This window comes from Hesperophylax consimilis, chromosome 7 (assembly GCF_061612785.1).
Source record: "Hesperophylax consimilis isolate HC1 chromosome 7, BYU_Hcon_1.0, whole genome shotgun sequence".
NCBI classification, from domain to species: Eukaryota; Metazoa; Arthropoda; class Insecta; order Trichoptera; family Limnephilidae; genus Hesperophylax; species Hesperophylax consimilis.
The window spans coordinates 34,568,287-34,592,915 of NC_142842.1; the positions used below are offsets into that span (position 1 = coordinate 34,568,287).

Genomic DNA, 24,629 nt, shown 5'->3' on the forward strand with positions numbered 1-24,629 from the left:
CACACATAATTTGCAGCTTGAAATGGATAAATTTGCAGATAAGAACTGTTTTTTAGCATTCATAAAATCTACATTGGTGACGTCACCAACTGAAAAATTAACCTCTTCAAGCTGAACTTATGAATTTTATTTATGAAACATTGCAAGGACAACATTGCAAAGAGAGGATCGCAAGTATTTGGTATTTGTCAATGAATACTTACAATAGTACTTGATATATATTTAAATTGAAATAAGGTAGGTAGGTACCTATCTAATTACTAATTAGATATGGTAACACTACTTCAACCGGGAATTGGTGGGAACATTGCAAACTGCAAATAGTTGTGAAAACTGCTTTCAAAATGGCGGGACTTCAGCGTTTGGGATTGAATTCCTTGAATATTGATATAAGCAATTCAATTATTATTGGAATCATAATCGCCAAGTCCAGTCCTCGAATGTTTAAGTCTAAGAAAAAACAAAATGAAACTAATGGCGTTTGGTCTTTCACCATCAGAGATACTGAAATCGATTATATTAACGCTTGCGTTTGGGGATCTGCCCATTATGTGACTTCTTTCGATGATATGTTTCATGTTGGAGACGTGGGTTTGTTAATTTTATTACATATTTGTAGATCATAATCATTTTATTAGGTTTTAATCAATTTTTATCATTTTCAGTTGATATATTAAATGCAAGAATAAAAACTCGTCCACTTGGAGAACGAACTGAACAATTTTCTCCACAAGTTAGTACCAGAAAACGTATTTTCTTCTGCATAATATTTATGTACTTGTTCATAGCCAATTAATCTCCATTTCTTTCCCAATACTATAGGTAACATCTCCATTTGAACTTGTGCTAAATGAAGGCCATTCAGAAATGAACATACATGAAGGGGATGACTTTTTTCAATTTCTACCTCTTTTGCACATACCCACCAAACCATCGGCCGGGTATATAACTCTTGCTGAAATTAAAAACAGTGGTAAACTCTTTTTTCATCAATAAAGATGAACTTATTTATTATTATGATGCAAGAAGGGACTGATTAAATTTGTTTGTTATAAACTTTACTGGCTGCTTTAATATAATTTGAGATTTGGTTTGGCGAATATTATGTACTTACAAGGATATTGATCTAAGTGGCCATCAATTCAAATGTTTGTTTAGTAAAGAGACTTTCTCTTTTTAAATTTCCTACTTTGAGACAAGAATCAATATTTAATAGCTTGTGAATTGGTGTACTTATATAAAAGTGGTTTGCAAAGCAATTTAACACAGTTTACTTAACGCGGGAAGGGTTTTGTTCTACCTTTTACATTTGTCCTATTTTAGAAATACTGTTTGAAAACAAAATACATTTTCTCTAACGGGACCGTTGTTTTCGCCTACTTGAAGTGAGTTATGTATTATGATGTAGATATGTATATATATATATATATATATATATATATATATATATATATATACATTCATTTTTCTAGCACAATCTTCAAGAGATGACTCGCTGAATCTGCTGGCGTTGTAAAAGTGTATTGTATTACATATAATGTACATATATATACATTCATTTTCCTAATTTTTCTAGCACAATCTACAAGAGATGACTCGGTGGATCTGCTGGTGGTTGTGAGATGTATAATGCCACCTAGAACCATCAAAACAAAAGCAGGTAAACTAGGTAACTAGTAGAAGTTAACAAAGTTAGCGGGCCAGATGGAATACGTGTCGTTAATATTATTTTTCCCATTTCAGGCGGCGAGGTTCAACACCGGGAAGTGACAGTGATGGATCAAACTACAACAGATCCACTTAAGATATTGCTCTGGGACATAGATATGATTAAAAGGTTGTTTCTTTTAAATCCCCTATTATTTGTAGAATGTTAGTAGGGACGGTCAATATGGTTTTGAGCTAGCCAAACTTTAAAAATAGCCAGAGGGAAGGGGGGGTAGATCACAGAGAGATGTGGCAGCGGTAGAGACCAATTCTTGGTGGCTCTAACCTATCCTGTGTGCAGTTCTCTTTGATTCTTGGGTATCTTCTGCTTCTCTTTCCCTGCCAAAGATGCCATCTGATGATGCTGTGATTCCTATAATTCAGCATGGATATAATGAGGTTGGATGTTAGTTGATAATAAATGTTTTATAATTTTCCTTTTTTTATAAGAAATAGAGATAGTGATATCCTCACTGGGATCTCCCATGCTGAGGATTTAATTTAAATATGGTGATTTAATAGTACAAATGATATAAATATATTATATACATAGTATTTTTAGAATAATAAATATATTATGTAGTGTTTTTTTTAACGAATTTTAAATACATTATGTAGTTTTTAAAGAAATAATTATAAATATAGTATCTAGTGTTTTTTTCTGAAAGAATTATAAATACATTATGTAATGTTTAATAAATATACTAGCTAACATGTACCCGGCGTTGCTAGGGCTTATCCTTGGGAGATTGACATGTAGCACCGTGGACTTTTCTGTAGGCCTTTTTAAGATACGTACATAGATTGTACATTATTTGGATGTATCTCACAAGGTTTAACCAGCATTAGCAATGTAAGCGCCCAAAAATGTTTTTTTATGACTTGATTACAAAAAATCGACTTTTCTAACTAACTAACTAACCATCACGTAGGCAGAGAGGACGGACCGCCAAACAACACGGTCTTGGCACACACTTCTTGCCTCATTCACATTCATACATCGTCTCATACATACTCTTCTATTATTCTGACTCTTGACATGGCCCGACTTGAGTATCTGATTCACTTGATCGTGCCATGTCTTCCTCGGGCGTCCCCGACATCTGCTACCATTCGCATTTGCATCATATATCCTCCTTACACTCCTTTCTTCGCTCATTCGCTCTACATGCCCAAACCATCTAAGCGTCCCTTTCTTGATCTTACTCACTACGCTTACATCAGCCTTGCACTCTTTGCGGATATCCACATTCCTCACACGATCATACATGGTTTTACCACACATACGCCTCAGGGATTTCATTTCAACAGCATTCAATCTACTTTCATCCTTTCTTTGCCAGTTCCATGCCTCACTTCCATACATCAGGGTAGGTATCAGCACTCCATTGTGGACTGCTAACTTCGCTTCTTTGGACAATTTTTTGTTATCGTCAACTGCGTTCAGTCCTCCATTAACGGAGTTTCCTATATGTACTAGACTTTTCTATACTTTTTATAAATATAATATGCATGTATTATATATATAAACCTTCCGGAAGAAATTGTCTAATTGATAGTCAAAAGCGGGATTTTGTTGTAGAGTTTAGTACCATAGAACAAGAAGCTTTTTGACAAATATTGTATTCGTAGTTACTTGTTGCATGTTTTTGACCCTGAGATCTAGTGTTTCTAATATACATGTTGTTATTTCTTGTGTTTTTTTTTATTTATTATTGTAAAGTAGAATTGTTTTAGAATAGTTGTTTTGGTATTATGTTAAGATTGTTGAAGATTTCGTCAATGCTAGTTCTTAGGGGTTTTCAGTATAATTTTGATTATGGCTTTTTGGGTTTTAAGTAATGGATTCAAAATATTGTTATTTGTACTTTCTCATCCGATAATACCGTATTCTAAGTGATTGGCAGAGAACCATGAAATTCTTGATTAAATCTTTTTTAATTAAGAGATTCCTGATGGTTTTAAAAAAATAATTTGGTTTTTTAAATTTTATTGATTAAATAACTAATGTGGGTATGAAAAAATTCTAACATCTACATTTGAAAATTCTACATCTGTCTGTACTTAGGTCTGCATCATGGCAGTCTCGGGAGACGGTGTTGTTTCTGGCAGACGTTCGGCTGGAGTGGAACGCCTACAGCCGCTCCGTGGTGGGGCGACTGGGACCTCGCAGCGTGGTCACTGAGGACCCGCAAATCCCTGACGCAGAGGCTCTCCGGGTCTTCGCCCTGACGGCTCCTATACAACCCACGGCTGTGATGAATCACATGCAAAATATGCCTGACCGTAAGATAGTTATATTTACGGCAGTTTGACTTACTACTCGAATATTTCGAATGTACGGTGCCATGAACAGTTACACCAAACCAGCCAATCTGGAAGAGATAGATAGCCTGCCTATAGTGTGTCCTAAGATATTTGGATACTCTCCAAACTTAGAAGTCAGACCCCAAGAAAATTATAATCACTGGCCAAGTGAAGGGCAGGAGAAGCAGGAAAATCGCAGATGCACTGAACTGATCAATATCACAGGCATTTAGTACATAAGTCTCTGTAAGGAGCCTAGTTCAGAACAATTGGAGCAACAATCCTCAGCAAAGACTGAAGAAGAAATTTTTACTGAGATTTTAACGAAAAATGTAGATTACTCGATGGAAATTATCTTTGAAAATGCTGTGTGGAGGGTCTTTTAACTACTCAAGCGCCAAAAGTATCCATTGGGCGCTTTTATAATCCTACGGCAAGGGCGTTTCATTTCTTTAGTACATGTGAGGGAGATTTATGATAATGATTATATTTTTCACTCGGGGGAAGCAGAAATACGTACATAGTTTGTTTCGTTTTCCACAGCTCTTTCTTACACACTATTATTAAGTTTGTAAAAAAAAAAACTGCAACATTATTGTGAAAAAGAATGTAAGTTGTACGTTTTGTTTTTTTTTGTGCTGTTGCTGTGCCATAGGAATTATAAAAGTGCCCATTAGATACGAAAAATTTGTATCTATTGAGCAACAGATTATTCATATGGTAATCTAACATTAATAAATTTGGTTCGTGGGATTTTTTCCCTCGGCACACTACGGAGGTATTAGGTCGTGGGAGCTCGCCATTCCAAAGGTTAATGAAAAGAAAGAGTGAACCCCAATCTTGAATCGGCCCATGTTGTAGAAGAGAGAAAACACAAAAGCCAAGGTTTTTCATGTGCGTTAACCTATAAACCTAGGACTAACTAGCTAACATATCATTATATTATACTGATTGGGTTTCCAGCTGGCACAATTCGCACGGTGATGTCAGTACAGCAAATCCTGGACCGGGCCAGCGAAGATGACCACTCGCAGTTCACGGCGCTCCTGTATGCCATGGTCACCAGTCTCGACCTAGATGGGAGCTCCAAAATAATTCTGTTTCAATGGTACTAACTTAATATTTGTTAATAGAACGAAAACGGTTTGTTCCTGCGACCCTTTCTTGTGTAAAACGTCACGCACGCGGAACAAGCTGCTGGTACCCTTCCTCATTTAATCTGAATATCTTCAAGACCTGCATTAATCAATTTTCCCGATTTCCTTCCCAACACGCCCCTTAACATTACTGAACTGAGTGGTAACTAATTCAGATACCTTTTTTTATTTTTTTAAAAAGAAAGACAAACATTCCGAGGTTACGAATAACCTGACAATATTTGAAAATCTCCTATTACCACCACAGTTAGCGGAAAATGTTGCTTGTGTTGTGATGGAAGACTTAGCCAGCCGAGGAATTTAACACACCTGGGTGAAACCCAAACGCGATGTCAACCCCACCACCGACCTTTGAATTGTTTATTATTCTCAATTCCAGCGAGGGCTGTTTGGGGATGCTGAAGGGCCCCAGTGCGGCCTGCCTCAATGTGGACTGCCCCATGGCCGTGGGAAGCAAGGCCCCTTTAGTCAATGTGGCTTTTGACATTCGAGTGAGCCTAACTGACCACACTGGCACTATTTCAAACATCCACTTGAGCGGGAAGTACGCTAAAAGTGTGCTGGAATGTGATGTATGTTTCCTTACTTATGATGTATAATTTATCTAATAATGGCAAAGTTGGGGAACATCATAATAGATGCAACAGTGCGATGGTTGTTTGTTAGTTACAGGACACCAAAAGCATTGTTTTGAAATCGATTCGACTAGAAACATATTTCAATAAACTTAGGGCTATATTTCTACACTAGGCTAGGGTCATTTTTAGTAATACATATTATCAGTCAGTTAATCTAGACAGGGTTTCTACCTGAGAGCAACTTGACAAACGTAAATATCTCTAATAAGATCAACTGAAATTCTGGGCCATAGTAAATAAAAAAAATCAATATACATACATACATATTGCCGTTGGGAGATATTTTTGATATCCATGAATACTTTTCAGGTATATGATTTCATAGCAATGAACGTGGACGCCCGCGGGCAGCTGAAGTGGCGCCTGCTATTGGAGCGTTGTGCCGCGCGGCTGCTTGTAACGCATGGCCGTGTGCTGCTGCTGGCCGCCGTCCCCGCTGACCCCGCCGAGCTCGTCAGCAAACTGCCCATCTATTAAATCAAACACGTTATATACCAAAATCATCTTGTTTTCTTAATAAATAATTAATTTTTGTTATCATTATTAGATATTATGTTTTATTGGGAAGGAAGAGGCGATTGTCTCAACTTAAAAATAAACTTATAATTTGACTATATAATAGTAAATCAATAAAGTATTGTAATTATGCTAATCGTTTTTTTTTATTATTTGTTTTAATGGCATTTATGCAAAACTTACTTCCCTTGAAGCAGGGGCGGATCTAATACTCAAAAGGCAGTCGGGGAAGGAAAGTCTATTTTGAATGTGAATTTATGCAACACAATTTTACTAAAGAGGAACAGTAGTGTCATGTGGTCTTTTATATACAAAACTTAATTTTGGACTTAAGGCCAAAATACCATGGGCACACTGAGTTTGGGGGAACATTTTGAAAACCATAAACCTACAAGAAACTGGTAAACCTCAAAATAATGTTTCTTTAATTTTATTGAAGGGGTTTTTATAAGTAGCTAATTTCTTACAAAGATATAAAATTGCGAACGCCGCACATTAGACTCAGTTCCTCAATAATCTCGGTGCCTATGCAACAATGGCATTCCCAACTAGAGTAGGTAGGTGGCGAGAGCGAAAGGAGGGGAAAAATTATTATAACTTTCACAGAGACTCAGAATTTTTATTACATGACACAATTGAGGTACCGATGTGTTGTGCAATATGAATTATTTCATTCCCGAATACACAGAAAAAGCATTTGCTGAAATGCTGACCGTATAGATCCATCCCTTGCTTGAGATAAATTTTGCTTAATTTTTTTATTCATACAAAATGTATTTGGATAAATAGGTACCATTCTCAGGTAATAATCTTTTTTCGAAACGCATTTAGGCCCGCATGTTGTACTCTAAAAAAAATACAACGTTTATGTTGACTGTTGTCTTAGCCGTCTCTATAAATTTTTTCACGCAATGCCTTTACTATAATATTATGTAAATTATAAATATATTTTTAATAAACAATCATTTTTGCACAATTGTATGATTGCCACACTGCGGGGCACTTCAAGTTCCAAGGGTTCCAAGTTGGCACCCCCGATTATTTGACGTTTGGCGATGTATATTGACATCTGTTTTTTGTTGTTTATTTTCATGTTTTGTTTTGAATAAGCCCACCATGTCGAACAAACCAAAATGTGTTTCCGTCGTAGTGCTAGGAGATATCGGAAGAAGTCCAAGGATGCAATATCACGCCATGTCACTCGCTCGTTGCAAATATGACGTGGATCTTATAGGTTATGCGGGATCTAAGCCCTTACCCGGCATCATTAACTGTGAAAATATTAACGTCATCAACATGACTCCTTTGCCAGACTTAAACGGCCCTAAAATCCTTCAGTATGTTCTGAAAACGTTTTGGCAAACTTTGACCTTGTTGTTTGTATTATCAATGAAAAGGAGAAGTGATTTTGTGCTTTGCCAGAATCCTCCAGCCATACCTACCCTCCTCGTGTGCTGGCTGTACTGCCTGGTAATCAGGGCTAAATTCATCATTGACTGGCATAATTATGCTTATAGTATAATGGCGTTGTCACATGGAAAAGAAAGTCTTATAGTAAAAGTTGCCAAGCGCTTTGAATTCTTCTTCGGTGCTAAAGCGCATGCAAATTTGTGTGTAACTAACGCGATGAAGAAACACCTGTTGCATAAAAATATTGTGTGGGTAAATACTTTAATCTGTTAAAGCTACAAATATAATATTTTTTTAACTGTTATAAATAATCAATTTATATTTTTTCAGTGCTAAAGTATTGTACGACAGACCGGCTGACATATTTCACACAATAACAGATAGAGAAAAGCATGACTTCATCAGTAAGATCAGTGTCCAATATTCCGAGTTTGGCGTTGCAACTAAATCACAACTGAATCACCCCGAACAAAATGAGAACAGCGGGAAGACCATTCTAACGGAGCTGGTTGGAAATGAAGTCCACAATCGAGTGCCAAGACCCGGAGTATTATTTAGCAGTACAAGTTGGACACCAGATGAAGATTTCCAAATATTATTGAGTGCTTTAGAAGGTGGGCATTTTACTTTTTTTTTACACATGAGTCTTTGTGACGAGAGGAAGAAGTGAACACGGGTCTCTTCAAGACCGCTGTAAGAGGGAGGAAACACAGAGGCCGGAAAATCACTCCACAGCCGAGCTGTTAAACTTAAGAAAGAGTCGTAGAACTGTGACAAATGTCAACCGAGTACATATGTTGGGCGCGCATTTGGCATGTTTCCCGACTATGCGCCGGTGCCGAAAGGATCAATGACACTAGTTCCTCGGAGTATCTTCCATTGTAACATAGGTAGAACAAGGACACCATACCTACCTGACGCATGTGCTCTAAAGGTTGCAATCTGTTTGTTAATTAGGGCAATCTATTAGACAGACCGCCCATTTCTGAGTCAATGGTTTTTTTCATGTATTTTGGGGCTCCAGACCAGAGGTGGCTGCCAAATTTAACAGTGGGATACAGGGTCAGCAGTCGTGTACTATTAACATACCATTGCATATTAAACATTGAATATTCGTTGAACATTACTGACCAAGAAACAGTGTCAGTCAGTTTGGCTAGTACCAGATCATAATATTTATTTTTATAGGATTTGTACAGGAGGAATACAATATTTCGACAGTTATAAGCGAAAAAAACTGTAAAGAGAATGTTGAAAAAACTCTTTGGATAAAAAATGCTTTGGACACATCGCTCGCCAAACTGTGAAGTGGACGCTTGCGAAGCTCATGGTCAGTGGCAAAGTGTTCAGAAGATGATCACCGATACGTTGGGCTGGTCAAGTATCACAGGCGTCTGAAATGTCGGTGTCCTCATGTATGGCTCTCAGGCATTGCAACACTGGATCGTACGTGGAGAGTAGGAGCCTAGTTAATCAGTTACCTATTTTTATTTATTTATTATTTTTAAAGAAAGACAAACATTCCCGGGTTACGAATAATCTAACAATATTTAAAAATCTCCTACTCCTACCATAGTAAGCAGAAAATATTACTTGTGTTGTGGTGGAGGACTTAGCCAGTCGAGGAATTTAACACACTTCGCCGGGGTGGGACCCAAACGCGATGTCAACTCAGCCACCGACCGGTCTTAGAATGAGTGTTGTGATACTCAGCAGTCAGACAATGAAAAAAAATAAGTCCCCGTTTTCTTTCACACTGCCTACGTACTTGGTAAAAATTCACATTCATACATCGTCTCATACGTACCCTTCTCTTATTCTGACTCTCGACATGGTCCGACTTAAGTATTTAGTTCACTCGTTCGTGCTATGTCACAATTGCGTTATATATTACAGTAACAACACGACAAAATACAATATTCTACAGCAGCACACATTGCCCACTCTCCGATACAACGACTTCACACCATGGGAAATCATTACTTGGGTGATGTTGACATATTCAATACCAACTTGGCAAGTTTTGTGGATCATTTAAAACATTTATTTCAACAATACTCCTAAACACATCATGTAAACGTACAAATAGCTGTAATTTTCTGTTTTTGTTTTTTGTGTTTGTATGACTTGTTGCATAGCTTTTATCAAATGTAATTTTATTCTTATTTTTTATGTCTCAAAGTATCTGTCAAATTAAAATTATACTACCAACCATGTAAAAGCCCTCTGGGCGTTAAATAAATAAATATATTCTCCTACACTTCTTTCTTCGTTCATTCGCTCTACTTGACCAAACCATCTAAGCATCCCTTTTTTTTCTTACTCATTTTTTATCACTCTGACACAATCGCCCATATGTCCCAGGGATTTCATTTCTACATCATTCTTTCTTCCTCTGCCAGCTCCAGGCCTCACTGCCATACATCATGATTGTCAAAAAAATATTATTATTTTGCAGATTACGATAACGCCTCCACAAATAGCAATACACTTCCAAATTTGATTTGCGTTATAACGGGCAAGGGCCCAATGAAGCAGCATTACACTGAGTTGGTGGCGGCGAAGAAGCTAAGGAAGGTGCGGGTGGTGACGCCGTGGCTGGAGGCAGCCGACTATCCGCGGATGGTGGCCAGCGCTGACCTGGGAGTCTGCCTCCACACCAGCTCCTCGGGACTGGATCTCCCCATGAAAGTGGTCGATATGTTCGGATCGGGTTTGCCGGTGTGTGCGTATAAATATCAATGGTAAATAATGCTTTTATTCAATACTAGCTGATGTGTACCCGGCATTGTTCGACTTTTCTCTACTTTCTGTAAATATAATAAGCATTTTTTAATATGTATATAAACCTTCCGGAAGAAATTCTCTAAATGATGGTGAAAACCTTATCAAAATCCACTGTGTAGTTTATAAGAACTAAGCGCACAGACAGACGTGGATAGCGACTTTATTTTATACTATTTAGAGATTATCTGGAGATGGTTTTGATTAGCGTTGAATAATTAACATTTGGTTTCACCATACAAAACGTATGTACAGCAATTTGAAAGAAAATTGATGTTGCCAATTCTATAAAGCCTTTTGACTATAAGGCCCCAGAAAGGCAAATGAAATTGGTTATCTGTTCAAAAAGATTTTAGACTTTTGAAATTTTTTATCAAATTATCCAAAGTTAAAATAGTTTTTTTTTTGGGCGCACAGACATTCCCACAATATATCAGTTTATCTCTTCAGTGGGTTCTATTGTAAACTATTTTTTTTAAATTAAACAGCGATACGATACACCTTTGGAACACCGGACCCTTTTTGAAGGAAATCAAAAATAAACTGTAAAGTGTTTCAAATGCAAGCCATTCTGTTAAAAAAATTTATTCATTTTCTCATGGCATACAGGTTTAAATCGCATATCAAAAAATTCCATCTATATGGGTATTTTTAAATTAACGCATTGTCCCTGCAATCTGTAGTATTTCTCGAGATTTCAACTTTGGCCTTTTACTTCTACAAATTTTTTTTTTATTTGCCTCATGACATAAAACGACAACAACTGTTCCTAACAATCAGAATGCTACAAAATTACTGCAGAGTTATACGTAATACTTTCTGGAATTAGAATTTTGAAAGGCCCTTCGTACACAGAGAAACGGCGCCTGGCGCTTGCGAAAACCTCAAAGGCGCTGTGTTAGGTATTGCGGTAAGGACCAGCTTGATAGTTATACACTCAATCGAACATGTCTCAACGTGTGTACTGTCTCGCTCGATGCAAAAAAGAATCAAGGTCCGTAACTCTTGCTCGATGTTTGACGGAAATTTACTATATTACTGAGTTTCTCGGAGGTATATCTATGGCGTCTTGTGTCGATCTGCTCGAGTGTGTAGACGCAATGACGAGCATAGTTCCAAGTCAACACGTTGGATCGAATCAAACCGTCGACCATGAATATATGTCTGTAAGTAGCTTCAGGTTATTTTTTTGGCTCCTTGACAAGTCAGTGCCCGCAGCGGACTGCTCCAATTGCGCCTGAGAGGACCAGCCATGAAGCTACTTGACTGAGATGCAACCACAAATCGCCTACTGACATATCCAAATTATACTGAACTTGGTTATTTTTGCACATACAGCTGTGGAATAAATATGATGTGACTAGTGATGAAAACAATATTGTTCTTCTTTATTTTTATAAGTACAAAAAAATATCTAAAAGAAGATATTGGGTTCACCAATACAGCGAAATAAACATTAATTGTAGGGCATTCGTCGCTTGTGAGGAACTACACGAGAATGATGTCAAATTGCCTTTTTTCCAAACTCAATCCACACCTTCTCCGCTAAATCCTTTCTTAAGGTGTTCTGGTAAATTATAGTTATGCAAACATGGATATTTTTCCACCTCCAGAACAAATTTAACATTCAAATCATGCTCGGACACTGTCGAACGAGTAGTAGATGCGTACGCAACTACCGTAGCGTGCTGTAAGTGTTATTGATTTCAGACCCGTTATTAACATATCGCATTGCTAGCGATCACTAGCAAAACAGTACGGTAGATACTTACGAGCGACACATAAGTTCAGCTTACTGAAAAATCGAGTCACTTTTAATTATCTCTGTGTACGAATGACCTTCATCTATCTAATATCCCTTTCTGACAGCTGGTGATAATTTGTTTGCTATAAGAAAGTGGCTCTTGTCTTTTACCATCTACGACAATTGCAATAAATTATTGGATGCGGTATATTCAATTGCACACTTATAATATAGCTGTTTTGTTTTCAGCTTGGATGAACTTGTCAGAGACGGAGAAAACGGTCACACATTTGAGGATGCCAAGCAGCTAGGACAGCAGATCAAGTTGTGGTTTGAAGGATTTCCCAATAACTTGGAACAAAACAAAAAAGCCCAAAAATATAAAGAAAACATTCAAACGTTCTTCCACCAGAAGTGGGAAGGCAATTGGGACTTACGTGCAAAGGCCATATTTACCTAGTTTATTCCTTTTTAGTCATAAAACAGTTATTTTTTTAATATTTTTCAGATAAGTTAGAAAATGTAATAAAATTGATAAAAATACCAATGTGTCTATTTTCTTCTATTAGGCTAGCATTACACTTGTAAATTTTTTCGTAAATTTACGACTTCTAGCCAATGGGCATCTTGCATTTTGAAAATCCAATGCGCCCATTGGCTAGAAGTCGTAAATTTACGAAAAAACTTAAAAGTGTAATGCTAGCCTTACATATTAAGTAAGTTAATACGTCATGATAATTTTCAATGTTGAGTAGGCACAGTGTAAAATTATTTGATTATAAAAGCAAAAGAGATTATTTAAAACTTAAATTTTATTCATAAAAATAATATGTAACAAATACATAGCGAGGAATGCCATAAATTTGCCGATCCTACACAAAATAAGTAAAATATAGATTGAATCACGGGATCTTTGTACTATATATAATATTTACATCTAGACCAGCAACTTTTCAATTTCTTGCTGAATGTTCTGGATTTGAGGCTTGAGCTGAGATCCTTCGTTGACGGTGACGGAGCACGCGATGATGGGGCGGGACACGCCGCACGCGCGGCCTAGGGCCTGCTTGGAGCGAACGAACACGTACGGCACGTTCTTGTCCTCGCACAGCAAGGGCAGATGCAGCAGAATCTCCAATGGCTCAGAGTCGGCCGCCATCACGATGAACTCAGACAGTCCCCTGTTCAGAGTCTTGGTAGCTTCGTTGGCGCCCTTCCTCAGCTGCTTATAATTCATCGCCTGTTGGACCAGGTTGAGGATTTTAGACGTCAATGTCGCATCGGCTAGCGGGTAGGCCTTGGCGTTTACTTCTTCAGTCTGTAAATAAAAGCACGTGTTTTAGAATTACATCAAAAATCACTAAAAATAAAATTAATGGTTCATTAAACAATAGTTACCATGATTGCTGTTGTTAGTATCAACCTCTCGGCGACGTTTTTCGCTTCACTGAGGAGTTAAACCTCAAAATTTGACCAGTTAGTAGAATTCACAATACAACGTGCTGTGAACACTGCGAAATCGTTGAAATTTATGAATGTATTTTGTTTATAACCTCAAAAATGCAGCGCGGTATAAAATAACGTCAAAAAAGTGTTTCCTGCGACAAAATACATATTCCCTAAAATTTAGTACCTAAAGTGAGCCACACACCTAACTATGTGTATTGCGTACGTGGAGAAAAGTAAGTTTTCGGCGATTCGAGAACGACAAAACCATAGAACAAGAATATTGACTTTGTTTTATTGTCTATTGTCGTCATTTCTGTGCTTCCGAAGAATATCTGTGTATTGTGTTGCGTAGAATGACAAATAAAATTTAATTAATCTAAAATACATCGGTCAAGTATCAAAAAATAAGTTTTACGATATCTCTATCTTATGATGCAAAGATTTTCACTTTCAAAGTTGGCATCCGGTACGTATCCTCATTGAAATTGTCGTCTCAAATTCCAATGTTATGACGTGCATATGACATCGCAACTGTTTATTTCCGCAGTACTTCCCTAATATTATTGTTTTTTTTTTATTGTAGGTGCAAATAAATCTAATTTTGAAGATGTCTGGCGAAGATCACACGCTACCCGTGGAACTGGGAAGACTAGAAATAGTCTCAGGCAAGGGGAGTGCAAGTACGACGTGTGGTGATGAGAACCCTTTCCAGAGAAGGAGCTTCGGGTCCCGCGCCAGCGTCGCTCTCTGGGGCCGGAGCTGCAACTGCTCTCTGAGCAAGAAAGCCATGCGCCACAAGGGGGTCTTCAAGCGCAACAGTGGCAAGCTTCTGAAAGACCCCGTGCTGAAGTATGTTAACACATGCTGCCAGGGAGGGTCGCGATCTGAAGAACTGGCGACCTCCCTGTCTTCAGTGTCTCTCTCTCCGTTGTCCAAATGCGGTTCCCGGACAGAAGAAGTGCACATAGACGGGGCTCCATTGCTGCACGCAGAGTCCGCCCCTGTTCAAAATGACTTCCGCTCGCTTGTGTCTAGTTGTAGTCAACTGCGAATCTCAAATAGCACTGGTACCTTCACGTCTGAGAGCTTCCAGAACCTGCAGTGCCGTGATAGTGATAGAAGCAGCATGGTGCAGGCAGCCGGGGTCTCGGGGGCGGAGGGCCGACCCGGGGGCCTGATTGCATGCTCCCAGCAAGCCCTGAACCCCCCGTGTGATGTCACCATTGACGAATTGGCCAGCTATTTTGAAACATTAGTTCATATTCCTAAGAAGATGTCCACAATGGCAGAGATGATGTATATATAATATTGTGTATTTTCTGTCTGACATTTTGCTGATTCTCAGCAACATCACAGTGCGATTCTAATGTGAAATTTATGATTATTGTTCAATGCCCTTGTAAAACATATCTTTGTAAATATGCTCCTTTTTAGAAAATAGCCAATATTTTTTTGCTCAAAAGTATTGGCCAATGTAAAATGAATGTTACTTCAAAGAAAATTATTAGATCTAGAAGATTGTTGAAATAAACCCTATTTTCTACACTCTACTTGTGAAAATATGTTATACTATTTTGCTGTAGACAATTATTATAAATTTGTATTTTTCTTCTCTAGATTTCATTTTAATAGATACATTGAGCATTTCTGAATTACTAAGATTACCATATGGATTTTCGAACTGCCTCAATGGATGGGCCCCAAATAAAATACCTATTCTATCTGTGCAATCTCTTAATTTTCAGGAGCCACCCTCATCGAACTTCTATTATTTTTCCTAATTCTGTCAAAAAAATAGATAGTATGTATTTGGTATTCTTAAATTGCTAATTTGAATCTGTATTTATAATTATTGATTGATGAACTGTTCTTTTTTTAAAAATATTTGCAGAACTTTTAATTTGGCTCTTGTAAGATATGAGATTTTACATAAAGTGTGCGTGTATATCTGAATGAATGAATAATGATTTATGAAGTTTTCTGATCTAATGGATGTGCTTTCGTGTGATCATCTGAACAAAGAGAATGTCACATTCATAGATTTAACTAATTGGATTATTGTCATGTCATTTTTTTGTGATTAATATTAATATTAATTTTTACATTTTTTATTTTATAATGTTTCTTTTTTAGTTTTTTTTGTTTATTTGTAAAACTTTTTAATTCTCATATTTTAGAATTCATGTGGAATAAAACTTCATTATGATATAATATTAATGATCTATTCATTGTACACTATCCACATCCAGCCTTAAATTAAAAATATCCTATTCCTAAAAATATATTATAACAACCTCGGTAGGAAATATATAACAGAATAATTATAAATTTTATAACACTTTCATTACTTTTGTTTAGTTTGCAATGTTTTCTGTGTATTTCAAATGCCTATATATCTTTTTTTTTAATTTTCCATAAAAATAAATTCTGTTGACTCGTTTAAAAGCATTAAGCGGTTAAACGCTGGAGTGGTTAAATTATTACTATCGAAAAGAAAAACATGCGTCTTGATTAGAATAAATATTTAAATGTGTAAAAAGTTAAGCAAAATTATGAAAATCTAAAATGATGGTATTTAAAATTTAATTAACCGTTATGCCATTTATCTATAGGGATACGCAGAGACGACAGACCGCTACATAACTCTGTCTTGGTGCATGATCCTTGCTTCATTCACATTCACGCATCATCTCATACATATTTGTAGGCAAACATTTGTCAAACTAATCTCTGGAACTGTACTTAGTCCACTTATATACAGGGTGTCCTGGGGTAAAGAGCACAAACTTCGGGAGATGATTCTACGTAATGGTAGAAGCAAAAAAGATGAATAATGTTTTCGAATTTGTTTTTTTCGAGGTCAATTATCGATTTTGTAGTAATTGACTCTAGGTTGAGAGCCGTTACCGAGGACACGAGAGTTTTCAGAGGGGCATAAGTTGAAACTGACCACTTTTTGGTGGTGTCGAGAGTAAACCTCTTTCGCGGTTGGCGCTCTAAAGTGAAAACGGCACTAACTCCAACAAGAACCAAAATAGAAAAACTACAAAACGATAATGAGAGAAGTAAGTATGTGAATTGTGCAGAGATGAGATTGAATAAGAAGAAAATGGACAGTCTAAGCATAGACGAAACATGGAACCACATAAAAGTGAGTCTTTGTGAATCTGCTAGAGAGGTTTGTGGAATAAGTACGCAAGGTAGGAAGAAAGGTGATGCATGGTGGGATGATGAGATTAAAGCACTGGTCTCAGAGAAGAAGATAGCATGGTTATGTCTGATTGCGGTTGGCAGTGCTTCCAGCGAGGAGAAGGATCGAGCGAAAGAGGTATATAAGGAATGTAAGAAAAAAGTAAGAGTTGGAGTGAAAGAACGAAAGAAACGCCTGGAAGAGGAAGAAGGAATGAAAATGACAAACCATTTCCAAGAAAACATTAAGTTGTTTTGGAAGGCAGTCAAAAGGTCCCGGTGTGGCCCATAAACCAGAAGCATGAAAGTGATAAAATCGAAAGATGGAAAAATGTTGACGAATGAGGAAAAAATAAAAGAGAGATGGATGAAGTATTTAGAGGAAGTCTTTGAAAGCGAAGTGAGTGACAGTGATTCTAGCAGCGAATCAGATATGAATGATGATGGACTGAATGTTACCGAAATTAGCATGGATGAGATAGAAAGATCAATTAAGTATATGAAGAATGGTAAGGCTGTCGGTTTCGACAATATTGCTGCTGAATATTTTAAAGGAGGTAGCCGTATAATTCTCACATGGTTGTGCAATCTTTTTAACCAATGTTAGGATGAACGAAGTATGCATGAAGAATGAGTTAGTGATGAATGTAAGTAAGTCTAAAGTAATGGTATTTGAAAGAGAGAGTACGAAAACAGTGTGCAATATAGCTGTGAATGAGGAATACTTGGAGCAGGTGGATGAATTTGTCTATTTAGGAAGCATGTTTACAAGAGATGGGAAGGCTGACAGAGATATTGAAAGAAGAGTAAATGCAGGTAACTCCATTAATGGAGGACTGAACGCAGTTGGTGATAACAAAAAATTGTCCAAAGAAGCGAAGTTAGCAGTCCACAATGGAGTGCTGATACCTACCCTGATGTATGGAAGTGAGGCATGGAACTGGCAAAGAAAGGATGAAAGTAGATTGAATGCTGTTGAAATGAAATCCCTGAGGCGTATGTGTGGTAAAACCATGTATGATCGTGTGAGGAATGTGGATATCCGCAAAGAGTGCAAGGCTGATGTAAGCGTAGTGAGTAAGATCAAGAAAGGGACGCTTAGATGGTTTGGGCATGTAGAGCGAATGAGCGAAGAAAGGAGTGTAAGGAGAATATACGATGCAAATGTGAATGGTAGCAGAAGTCGGGGACGCGCGAGGAAGACATGGCACGACCAAGTGAATCAGATACTTGAGTCGGGCCATGTCAAGAGTCAGAACAATAGAAGAGTATGTATGAGACGATGTATGAATGTGAATGAGACAAGGAGTGTGTGCCAAGACCGAGTTGTTTGGCGGTCCGTCCTCTCTGCCTAACCCTGCGGAGAAACGGCGTGATGGTTAGTTAGTTAGTTAGTTAAGAAAGATATCACGTCAATAATTTTGCTGTCCTGCACTTTATATATACTTGTACGGACATAGTATTTTTAACATTTACTTCACACAGGAGGCGCCGATAGGAAATAAGTTCCTTAGGGCATATGTCATCTTTGGTTTTGCTGTAAAAATGGTTTACACTGAGGACACAGGATGACAGGGCCCTAACCTAGAGGGTTAGGTGCTAAAATGATACATTGAGGACACAAGACTTGGCACACTCACTCGGCTACCAGCCGGTTAAGTTGATATGTTTTAAACAAATATGAGTTATAACTTTTCCACTCCCTGTGCATCACGCACCACGCACAAAAAATAGAAAAATCAACACACGCACTGCAAATGGATAATATATTTTTAACAACCCGATATCGATGCATTACATAATTTTTTTAAATTTTATTTATTTAGGAAAACCGTGAGATTTTTTACATCTTTAAATAATAAACTTATAAACAATACAAATAATATCTAATGACAGGTTTCCACTTAAACATAAAATTATAACAACAAACTAAGGGTCCCGTACCCGTGGGCAAAAAATATTTACAAAAAATAGAAAATTGTAAATATTAAATAAAATAAAAATAACATAGGATAAAAGAACACAAATAAATGACAATATATCAATTTTATCCTCACTGACAACACCAATAATCACTAATATATGTATACACCTACAACTAAACTGAACAAATGTTTATAAAATGAATCACAATCAACTGGACAGTGTTCATATCAACAACATGATAAATTGTAGTATGTTATTTTTTTTTGGTTTTTAGGCATTTCACCCTGAAAAGAGTGCTTTGTGCCGGTAACAGTTAAAGTGGATAAAAAAATTCGGTTAATCTATTGGGAGAATAATAAAACTAATTAAATATTGGACTCATTTAGATCACTAAAACAAATTAAATGTTGAATTCATTCAGGTTAATAAACTTACATAAAGCTGTATGAACACGAGAATTGTTAAGAGATAAAAGGTATGAAATGTTAAGGGGGGACTGGTGTGTGATTTTAATAAGCCGGCGGTATATGTTCTTGAAAGATGAATGGTTTTTACAGTTAAAGAAAACGTGGTCGAGGGTTTCCTCTTCCACACCACACTGGCAGACCGGATCATCCAAAAAATGTAAATATGTAAATGCTGTAAATATGGAAACTTCTTTCGGTAATTTATAAGTGAGATTGATGTTGAATTCTGGACTATATATCGATGCTCCACAACTCTTATTTTCAAATCTGGAACCATCTGTGTAAAGGATGGAAAATCCAGGGAATTTTGAAGCCACAATGCTTTTAAAACAGTCATCCACATTTTGAAATTTATTTGGGGAAGATAAAATATTCTTCCGAAAGTCTGATGTTATTGTGTTCGGCATAAAAATGATTGCCTTAAATGGAATATTGTATATAGGGAGATTGGGAACTTCTTGAAGATATTGGAGGGAAGATGACAGAGAATTATACCTAGAGATGAAAACTTTTAATTAGGAGAGGAAAACATTTTTTTTCTCTCAATCTTTTGTTAGAATTCAAATGAACACTTAACAAATTAAGACTTTGTTTAATAGGATGATGTGATAACGATAAAGCCTTGAAAATATATTTATTGGCAAGGAATTGCCTTCTGAAATATAATGGAGGCTCCCCACATTCCACCTGAAGCGCATTAATTGGAGAAGACTTCATAGCTCCAATAATCATTCTGAGGGCTTTTGATTGAATTCTTTCCATTTTCTTATCTAAATATTTAGGGAGGGGGTCAAAAAGGAATGTGCCATAATCCAAGTGGCTCCGAACTAGGGAATTATACATTAATTTAAGAGTGGTAGGATGAGATCCCCACCATACTCTGGAAACTGCTCGCATCATATTAAGTCCCTTTTCACACTTTGTAAAAATTATCTGAATGTGTGGAAGCCAGGATAATTTATGGTTCAAAAGAAGACCAAGGAATTTGATTTGAGTAGCGGTTTGTAGAGGCACATTATCAAAAGAGATTGAGAAGTGGGGAATTTTTCTTTTGCGCGTGAAAGCCACGACCCTTGTTTTAGATGCCGCCAGATTCATCCCATTTATTGACAACCAGCTTTTAATATACTGTAAAGCCAAATTCATTTCCTTAGCTGCAAGAATAATATTTGTATGTAACAAATATATAAGGATATCATCCGCAAAGTAAAGTCGCTTGATAGAAAAAGGAATTACTAAGTCTAGGTCGCTTATATAAATATTAAACAACAGAGGACTGATAACAGAACCCTGGGGGTAAACCTCTCCATAGTTTGCGCCTTAAGCATTTAGAGGAAGACTCAATAATAATGGACCTATCTGTGAGCAAATTAATAATAAATTGGACTAATTTCGGGGGGATTTGTTTTTTAATTAGCTTTTCTTTCAAAACATTCATTAAAACATCATCGTAAGCTGATGAAAGGTCAAGGAATGTGGCCAATGTATAAGAATTTAGGGATTGAGAAACTCGGATATCAGTTGTGAACAAACTTAAATTATCCATTGTAGATTTCTTTTTCCGAAAACTATACTGATTTGGTGAGATAATATCTTGACTTTCAACAAACCACTCTTGTCTGTTTTTTTATCAAACGCTCCACTACTTTCATCAAACATGATGAAAGAGCAATAGGCCGATAAGACGAAATTTCAGATGGATTTTTCCAGGTTTTAAAATGGGAATGCTTTTTGAGTTTTCCAATCATCCGGAATTAGTCCTGTTTCAATCATATTATTAATAAGAGATAAGAATTATTCAACCGCCATATCAGAAAATGATTTAATGAAACTATAAAATATTCCATCGGGACCCGGAGCAGAGTCAGAAAGGGCTCTTATCACTCGTTTCATCTCATCAAAGGAGAAAGGAGCATCTAGCCAGTTAAAGTGAGATGGATACGGCTTAATAGAAGGCATTTCTTCACATCCGGCAACTGATGGGGGGGCTATTTTATCCGCAAATCCTATAAGAATTTCTTCTGATATATGTTTGATTCTCGGCGGAGAATACGATGATCCGAATTTTTTAAAGCTAGACCAAACTGAAGACTGGGGAGTTTCCGGAGACAGGTTCTCACAGAACTTCCGCCATCCAGCGCGCTTCTTATTTTTCAAAATTCGTTTGGTTTCTGCCTGGGCTTTTTTAACTGATAAAAATTTTTCTAGTGCCATACACTTACGAAAAGAGGAAATTGCTTTTTTTCGAGAGTTGACGGAGCGAGTGCATTCCTCGTCCCACCACGGAGTAGAGTGTTTTATTTTAATGTTCGCATTGCGTTTCGGGATGGATTTTTCTGCTGCATTTATAACCATAGAAGGAAACGTCTCACACTGCATTCTGATGTCTCCCGGGGACGATTTTGTTAAATTAATAAGGTTATCTAGTTCAGAAGAGAAAGTGCTCGAAATTCGCATCTTTCGTTCTAAATTTGAGATTATTTTTAACTGGGGGGGAATAAGTGTTGAATTGATGGTGGAAGCGGATTATAATTGGGAAATGATCACTAGAAAGGGGATCGTTTAGGATGTCCCAAGAGCATTTAGATGCTAACGAATACGAACAAAGAGATATATCAACAGCACTTTTCCGTTGATGAGGGGGGGTGAATCTGGTTGGAGATCCGTCATTTAAAAAACATAGGTTATGGGTGTCAGTAAAATCTAAAAGATTGCGGCCAGAACGATTTGTTATTTCGCTACCCCAAGAAGGGGAATGTGCATTAAAATCTCCAAGGATCATATAAGGGGAACAAATCTGGGTTAAGATTGGTGCCCATTCATTTTCAATAAAAGTCGTACAGGGAGGAATATATATTGACAATATTGTGATATCAGATAAGACATCTACTATTATCTGGATATCGTCGGAGGGAGTATGAATATTAATTTGTTTAAACGGGATAGAATTATGGATTATCAGAGCCGTGCCGCCTTTACCATCCGGTCTGTCGTGTCTGAGACAATAATTACCTGGAATTCTTAAGTGAAAGGAGGGTTTTAACTACGTTTCAGAAATGGCGGCTACTGAAACGTCGTGTTCGTCGAGTAATTGAATTAGGTCAGATTTGTTAGCGAAGAGGCTTCTACTGTCCATCTGAAGAATTTTGTTCAGTTTCGAAGCCATTGGGGAGGCAAGATAATAGAGATTTAATGAAATCGGCAGCGTTGAACGGTACAGTATTGTTGTTTGTAAGGATAGAAATTAAAAGGGTAATTAAAGTTTGTATAAAAGAATTATTATTCATTATTTCGGGGAGAGCAGGAGGGGAAGTATTACCATTAATGGCACACCCATTGGGCGTCTGGGATTTGGCATTCCCATTCGGGCTGGCCAAAATATTATTCAATTGTTTTTTATCAAGGTAAGGTGTATATTTTGGGTTGGGTTTGACTGGCTTGAGAATGGTTTCTCTGTGAGAAGATGACGTTGAATTTAAAAAGGTGGTTGTTTGGAATGGAGCTGAGGACGATGTCATCTCTGCGAATGATTTTTTAGCAGGAGAGATTAACATTGAGGCCTGGAAGTACGAAATGTTGTCGGTAGCCATTTTATGTTTTATGTTCTTCTGTCTTGTTAATTCTGGACAGGCTAGACTGACCGCGGTATGTGCACCCGAACAGTTAATGCAAATGGGATCATTGGAAGATTTCGGACATTGATCAAATGGGTGACCTTCTCCGCAATAGTAACAACGTGGGGGGGAGCGGCATACGGATTTCGAATGTGCGAACCGGCAGCAATTGAAACATTGAATTGTTGGAAATTTATAAACTTCGACGGGAAGCGAGGTATAATAAATTAACACACGAGAAGGTAGGGATTGTCCCTCAAATGTAACAACAACAGACTGGGAAGGTTTCCAGATCGTGTTTCCATCAGTAGAATCCCTGTAGTTCAGTCGACGTGCTTTTAGTACTTTCGGGGTTCCGTGGGAATTATTTAAAGCATCAACAAGTTCAGCCTCTGTGATATCCGCGGGAATTCCTCGCACAAGACCCATTCTCGAAAGGTTAAATGTAGGGATGAACGATTTATATTTATGATTTGAGAGCGAGTCAATTTTTTTTACAAATCCACTTGCGGAAGCGGCAGTGTTAAACTCGATAGATAATTTATATCGCCCCTCCGGTTTAATTGAACCGTTAGCAATACCAAGGTTATTATTTTTTTAGTCAAATACGAATTTTCCAAAATCCAAAGGATGAATAAGTTTTCCCTGTTCAGTTCTCTGAACACTAACGATAAATGGACCGGAAGCTGAAGCAGGATAAAGTAAGTCAGTATTTTTTGCATTATCGCTAGTTAAAGTACTTGGCTGGATGTTACTATTGGTGTTAAGGTCGTTAGAGGTCGAGGTTTGTTGAATCGGCGGTATAGATTTAACTTTCGATGGAATGTGAAGGCTACGCGATGGTCGTCGTTTACGAGATGGGAGCGCAATAGAAACCTGGCTCGTATTAGATTCCGAATCAGAAAAATCCAATATCGACACTGGGTCGGGAGGCCTATCTTCGTCTTCCTCCATTACATAAAAAACTTAACTTTTAAAAATTAAACTGAAAAAATAATACGCAGTCTATTTCATTGACTGTACAAACAAAAACGGATTAGCCGTAAGCAGGAATGCAAACAAATAGGTATACGATAAACAAAATTAAATAAAATGTAACAATAATCTCTTATCTGTATGCGGCACAGGAACGGGCGAACGGCACTAAGCAATAGGTACACACAACCACTGTTGACCGCGGCTCGAATCTGACTGTAGTATGTTATTAATAATTATATAATAATAGCTAAGGTATATTTTCAAATATTCCTAAACTACGCGAAAATATGTTGATATCATTAAAATTCTTATTATATAAGGTAAAACCGCTCTGAATATAAAAGCGTTTTGTCTGAGATTAGAACATTTTCGAAGATGAAAATAAGGCTGTTGATAATTTTATGGAGATATCTGTGGAGTGTCTTCTAGTTTTGAATGACTTTAGTCCATAATATTCCATTGAGCTGTTAATTTCGTGGTTACCAATATTCATTATTACAGCAAAATGCGTCCACAGTAAGCACTACATAATTCCTATATCTTTTAATTTTAAAAAATCTGTTCTGTTCCAAGGTTTTGTTATGAATTTTGGCCTCAAATCTAAAATTAAGTTTTGTGTTTAAAGGGCCACGCAGCCGTTCCATTTAATTTTTTTTTCATTGGAACAAATTCAAAATTCACATAATTATTATAGTTTGATGATTGAATAGCGCGTAGTTAACTTGTTCATGATATTTTTTTTT

At 37.1% G+C, this 24,629-nt stretch overlaps 4 protein-coding genes across 4 annotated transcripts; 3 read left to right on the forward strand and 1 right to left on the reverse strand.

The window, feature by feature from the left end:
• Positions 1–31: 31 nt before the first annotated feature.
• Positions 32–6,294, forward strand: hdm (meiosis specific with OB domains hold'em). Its single transcript, XM_089633896.1, has 9 exons — positions 32–591; positions 666–733; positions 823–973; positions 1,577–1,660; positions 1,744–1,837; positions 3,776–3,993; positions 4,978–5,122; positions 5,551–5,743; positions 6,119–6,294. The coding sequence occupies exons 1-9, from the start codon at positions 345–347 to the stop codon at positions 6,284–6,286; spliced, it is 1,368 nt and encodes a 455-aa protein (XP_089490022.1). The 5' UTR covers positions 32–344; the 3' UTR covers positions 6,287–6,294.
• Positions 6,295–7,362: 1,068 nt separating this feature from the next.
• On the forward strand, positions 7,363–12,749 carry Alg1 (ALG1, chitobiosyldiphosphodolichol beta-mannosyltransferase). Its single transcript, XM_089633897.1, has 4 exons — positions 7,363–7,983; positions 8,066–8,349; positions 10,194–10,479; positions 12,513–12,749. Exons 1-4 carry the CDS (start codon positions 7,442–7,444, stop codon positions 12,721–12,723), a joined length of 1,323 nt encoding a protein of 440 aa, XP_089490023.1. The 5' UTR covers positions 7,363–7,441; the 3' UTR covers positions 12,724–12,749.
• Positions 12,750–13,059: 310 nt separating this feature from the next.
• Positions 13,060–13,855, reverse strand: hoip (NHP2-like protein 1 hoip). Its single transcript, XM_089633898.1, has 2 exons — positions 13,662–13,855; positions 13,060–13,581 (listed from the first exon to the last, which is right to left on the reverse strand). The coding sequence occupies exons 1-2, from the start codon at positions 13,662–13,664 to the stop codon at positions 13,201–13,203; spliced, it is 384 nt and encodes a 127-aa protein (XP_089490024.1). The 5' UTR covers positions 13,665–13,855; the 3' UTR covers positions 13,060–13,200.
• A 173-nt stretch (positions 13,856–14,028) lies between these two features.
• Positions 14,029–15,925, forward strand: LOC149422670 (uncharacterized). Its single transcript, XM_089633899.1, has 2 exons — positions 14,029–14,178; positions 14,296–15,925. The coding sequence occupies exon 2, from the start codon at positions 14,320–14,322 to the stop codon at positions 15,016–15,018; it is 699 nt and encodes a 232-aa protein (XP_089490025.1). The 5' UTR covers positions 14,029–14,178; positions 14,296–14,319; the 3' UTR covers positions 15,019–15,925.
• The last annotated feature ends 8,704 nt before the right edge of the window (positions 15,926–24,629 follow it).

Coding starts and splice junctions, on each gene's coding strand:
- LOC149422670 (XM_089633899.1), top strand. CDS start 14,320: ATGTCTGGCGAAGATCACACGCTACCCGTGGAACTGGGAAGACTAGAA.
- Alg1 (XM_089633897.1), top strand. CDS start 7,442: ATGTCGAACAAACCAAAATGTGTTTCCGTCGTAGTGCTAGGAGATATC. Junction 7,984..8,065: donor CTGTTGCATAAAAATATTGT/GTGGGTAAATAC, acceptor ATATTTTTTCAG/TGCTAAAGTATTGTACGACA. Junction 10,480..12,512: donor TGTGCGTATAAATATCAATG/GTAAATAATGCT, acceptor TTTTGTTTTCAG/CTTGGATGAACTTGTCAGAG.
- hdm (XM_089633896.1), top strand. CDS start 345: ATGGCGGGACTTCAGCGTTTGGGATTGAATTCCTTGAATATTGATATA. Junction 974..1,576: donor TGCTGAAATTAAAAACAGTG/GTAAACTCTTTT, acceptor TAATTTTTCTAG/CACAATCTACAAGAGATGAC. Junction 1,661..1,743: donor AACCATCAAAACAAAAGCAG/GTAAACTAGGTA, acceptor TTCCCATTTCAG/GCGGCGAGGTTCAACACCGG.